At 31.1% G+C, this 5,000-nt stretch overlaps 1 protein-coding gene across 2 annotated transcripts in view; it reads left to right on the top strand.

Annotated features, from left to right (window-relative positions):
- The window catches only part of LOC125677203 (uncharacterized), a 61,599-nt gene that overhangs the window by 49 nt on the left and 56,550 nt on the right, over nucleotides 1-5,000 (top strand). For both annotated transcript variants that reach the window (XM_056157987.1, XM_056157988.1), the window contains exon 1: nucleotides 1-505. This exon is cut by the window's left edge. In XM_056157987.1, coding sequence (XP_056013962.1) covers nucleotides 449-505 — 57 coding nt within the window. In that variant the 5' untranslated portion in view covers nucleotides 1-448. The remainder of the gene's footprint in view (nucleotides 506-5,000) is intronic.

Genomic DNA, 5,000 nt, shown 5'->3' with positions numbered 1-5,000 from the left:
AATCATTGATGACAACTCGTACCTAAGCGATATATCACATATATGCGCATACATGTTTTGCATTATGGGCAGATTCTTGGGTACGAGATGACTTGCCTTTTGGGTACGAGTTGACCTATGAGGTTCGAGTTGACCTGGGTACGGGTCGGTCAGGGTACGAGTTGACTAGAAATCGTTTGCCACAAATGCTAATACGGAGCCAAAATGGCCCCTGCGATTGGTGTTTTGATTTTCCGATGAATCGGCTGTATACAGTATAACGATAACTGTACCAATATACATTACATTTTTTTTTTTTTACAATTCAGCCATTTATGAACCCATCTGATACGAATCCGTAGGTGTATGTTGGATAACGGAAATTGTTGGGGTATTGCGGTATTTACGTGAGATTGCGGGAATTTCTACTTTCCTGTTCTGAACAAATTATTTTCCAAGAAGAGAGAAAATGAATTCATCATGTAGATATGTAGCATTGCAAATCTTTGTTCTACTTTCAGTGGAGGTAACGCACTGACTATCTGTTCAATATTCTTATCCATTTATGGAGGAAATTCTAAAACCTTTAATGTAAAAATGCATGAAGGTAAATTTTAAAATTAATACAGATTTGATCCGAAGCTCCTAGAAAACGGAACTGGGTGTAGTTATTGATGCAAATTTGAAAGGTTAGAAAGTAATAATTTTTTTGTCCAATATTGTTGTGGTATTCATCGTGAGATCCCCACCCCCCACTCTATGCACAGGCACCTAAATTTCTGTCATTAAAAATCTCTTAATAAAACCAAAGATCGAAAAATCCCACCCCCTCTATATAAAATACTGTATTTATATATAGAGGGATAGGATTTTTCGACAGAAATTCAGATGCCTGAGCTCTGATGTATGACCACTCCATGATGTGGATTTTTAATTTTCTGAAATATATTTTACTAATATATTGTTTAAAAAATATCAATTTCATAAACGTTTGAAACGACGGCTGCCGAAACGACTTAAAGTGGCTACTTCTACATACTTTTACCTGTTTTTAAAATATAAATAAATGATAATTAAGGCACATCTTTTAAACAGGTCAGTCATTTTATGTATGCATGTGCACTGCAAAATTCGGAGTGTAAAGAATACTTTACGAGGGTGGAGAATGTAGAGGAAATGCATAAAAAAAATCTCCCCAAAAACCTTTAATGTAAAAATGCATGAAGGTAAACTTTAAAATTAATACAGATTTGATCCTAAGCTCCTAGAAAATGGAACTGGCCCAGTTACTGGGTGTAGTTATTGATGCAAATTTGAAAGGTTAGAAAGTAATAATTTTTTGTCCAATATTTTTGTGGTATTCATCGTCGGTGTAAGTGAATCAAGATATTTGGCACACACCATATTGCACCGTTCCTGCATTTAGCCACGAAATGCAAGTAAAGGAAAAAGTAGATAAAAATAGCTACCTGGAGTAGGTTTAAATACCTATGTAGCTATAAGTAGCTACGTAGGTAGAAATAGTCTTTGGACTGAACCTGTTCCTAGAGGAGAATTTTAAAATAAGATATTCAAAACCTTTCTAAACCTAGTACTGCTTAAAAATGCCAATCTGTTTACGTTGATTACATCAAATGAAGGTCCTGGGTTTGCTGTTTTATTATAATGCCAATAATTAATTGTAAATTTCAATATAAGAAAACAACATACACCTAGATTATAGCTACATGTGCATGTATAACATGCAAGTTAAATACTGCAACATAGTTACTATGCTTGTACTACATAAAAATATGTATTGTGTGTATTTTATGCATTGGTAGATTTAATGGCTAACTCTCTGTTCATCGTACAGTGCAAATTTTTGTTTTTGCTTTCCTTTGTCATTTGTTTCTGTGGTTCTGGACTTTAAATTTGTACATCCTAATATGCTCCTTTGTGGGCCCAAATTGGTCGAATAAATATTCTATTCTATTAAAGACATTTAATCAAACTGATAAAATAATTAGTTGCTTTTCCACTTTTAACAAAACTTTAGTTTCAAACTGGGGAATTTTTTATGATCAATTAAAAATTTTGAGCAAAGGAGAAGTCTAACATGTTTTTGTATATCATCACATACACTGAACATTGAAAGAGGGCTTTAGTTACCAAAGAATTCTTTGGCATGAAAGATATTGTCTTAGATGCAACAACAATTCAGTGGATGATGAGAAACACTAAGGCAATGATATTTATTAAATATAGACGAAAGCAATCGGAGTTATAAGATTAAACACACATATTCTGTTATTGAGAAAAATAAATAATTGAAAATTATTGTGGGTTGGACATTTTCCTATGAAGTGATACCTATTGTAACAATGATAAAAATTTCAGGACTCAAATTTTAACGGTTTAGGGTGAACTTCACTTCCGTGAATTAAGGGCTTCACAGTACCATTTATATCATATTCTATTTTTCTTTCATTTGTACCCAATGTTATTTTTACATCCTTACAGGACTTTCAAATGTTTCGGACTTGAATGTCCGTCCGCAGGACCTGGTGCATACACCCTTCTTTTTTTCTGCTTGTGTTGATGTCCTTTTAAATTTCTTTGATTCAGAGTATTTTTAGTTTCAGCTATATTTTTAACTGTACTTAATTTTATCTTAAATCTTGGGCAAATGCCAAATTTTTAGAGGAAGGGAGATAGAGGAAATATGAATTAATAATTGACCAAGAATTCTAACATTTTCTTGAAATATTATTATTTTCTTATAATATGATAATGATATAATAAAATTCTGACTAATATGATATTATAGTTGCAAGAGCTTAAAGCTGTTTTTGTTTCTAATTTATTTGATTTCTTTCTAATGACATCAACAGTTATTGTTTCTGTATAGTCTTTAAACTTTTCTAGATTTTCAACTTTAATAATTACTGTATTTGTTGTCAATTTTCTAAGTTTGTTTCAACCCATGTTGAAATTTGCTGTGGATTATTGAGGTCCGTCTTACCTCTGGTAAATGTAATGATCCACATTTTCTTAGTTACGTTTCTAATTTTGACATGTTGAGTTTTGTTGAAACATGGTCAAGTGTCCTAGATGTTGCTCTGCCTGGTTTTCAGTTAGTTGACTGTATGTAGAAATAGGCAGACACACAAAAAAGCCAGACATAATTCTGGTGGCATTAAAGATTTTGCTAAAAACAACATTTTAAAAGGTACAAATGTATTTAAAGACTTTCCACATCTAAGTCTAATCCAGATATCATTTGGGTCAAGTTAGATTGCAAGTTCTTCAACTTTTAAAAGAATATTCTATTGCCATGTTCAAGTTCATTTATCACATTATATATGGTACATGAGGTGCATTAGATAAACATATGTTTGAGTAAGAATATAAGGTCAGAGTATGTACAAATATACCATATACGTGTAGTGAAAAAGTATTTACAAAATATTTGATAGATTTTTTAAATAAACATACAGAGTTTTTGAAGTGTTTTAACCTTACTGGTTGACATAATTTCATAAAATTTAATAACATTAGGTCTTGTATAGACCTACTGTGTAAGTATTCTTTTCTAATATTTGAGAAAGCTATATAATGGAATTCATCTGCAATTTTTGATTTGTTACACAAAACAAAATCCTTCATTATATGGAATACTAATCTATCTGTCAGTCTCTTCTGGAAGATAGTGATTTGTGGTGCAAAATTTAAGAAGAATAGTTCTATTTTTTGGACTATTTTTTCTAAATATCTTTCAAGTCTGCAAAGTCTATCTTTAGGTTCTGTATATAATATTTTACCTTTAGATGATTTAAACATATTGCTTGACCATGTTTGAATAAATTGATCCAGACCTTAAGTCTTTGTTTGACAGTATTTGTTATCCATTATTCATTTATGTTCTCTTGTTGATGCCATATATTTGAAAGTCCACACATGTTTAAAATTTTATGAATACATTCAAACCAGGGTTTTTTTAACAGTACCCTTAAGATATTGTGTATGCAAAAATTTAAAAAGTACTGCATGTACATTTACAAGTTTAAAGTCACAACCTGGCAATAATTTAACCCAGCATGAAATCATTCTACTATAAACATTAATATAAATTGGGAAACGACCTGTTTCACCATATATCATAAATAAGGGTGTGGAGCTTTTCAGCTGAAAAATGTGTTTCAGAAATCTTAAACAGGCAATTGCTGTCTGATATTGTTAAGTAATTTTTAGGCTACAATGATTGTTCAAGGTGATTTCATTAATGCTTATACCAACACTTCTCCAGACTTTGTCCTGATGACCCAGTTCACCCTGTAACTGATGTCAGATCATAAGATTTTATATGATACTTATCTACCAAGGGTACTTATGATAGTGATAAATATTTTTTAGAACTTATAATGCAAAGAAACTGGTTTATATCTTAAATGGTAGAGAAACATGGTGATTTAGAGTGTAACTGCACATGTATTAGATTCAATGGATGCATGCAGTGTTGTTGACTGCACCTATCAGTACATATATGTATTTTGTAACCTTTATATACTTTAACAGTGTGTTTTAAAGTACACAATTTTACTCCTTTCTCTGATCATTGTTTGATAAGCTGCTCTTTGATGATATCTTTCTTTGTACAACAGAATAGCAATTGATATAGATTTATTTTCACCAATTGCTAAATACTTATGAAACAATTATGCTATCTAAATAATTACATAACAATCTTATCAGCAATGACTGTCAACAAAAAAGTAATGATTTCTTAAGAACATAATTTACACATTGTAAATATTGGCTGTCAGTTCTTTCAATGAGATTTTGTGTGATTGTGATACCAAATAAAACAAAACTTCTACAAAAACAAATGTCTGTAAAACCTAAAAGTAAAATTTAATCCAAAGAATTAGGTCTTGGTTTTTTCAATCTTGTAGAGACTGTCAAAATTTATGCAAAGCTTGTTAACAGATACCCTCACAATGGAAGCTATAGATCATCATCTTATAAGCATTTAGATCCAA

This window comes from Ostrea edulis, chromosome 3 (genome assembly GCF_947568905.1).
Source record: "Ostrea edulis chromosome 3, xbOstEdul1.1, whole genome shotgun sequence".
NCBI classification, from domain to species: domain Eukaryota; kingdom Metazoa; phylum Mollusca; class Bivalvia; order Ostreida; family Ostreidae; genus Ostrea; species Ostrea edulis.
The sequence above is the reverse complement of the archived record's forward strand: the minus strand, read 5'-3'. Positions and strand labels throughout refer to the sequence as shown.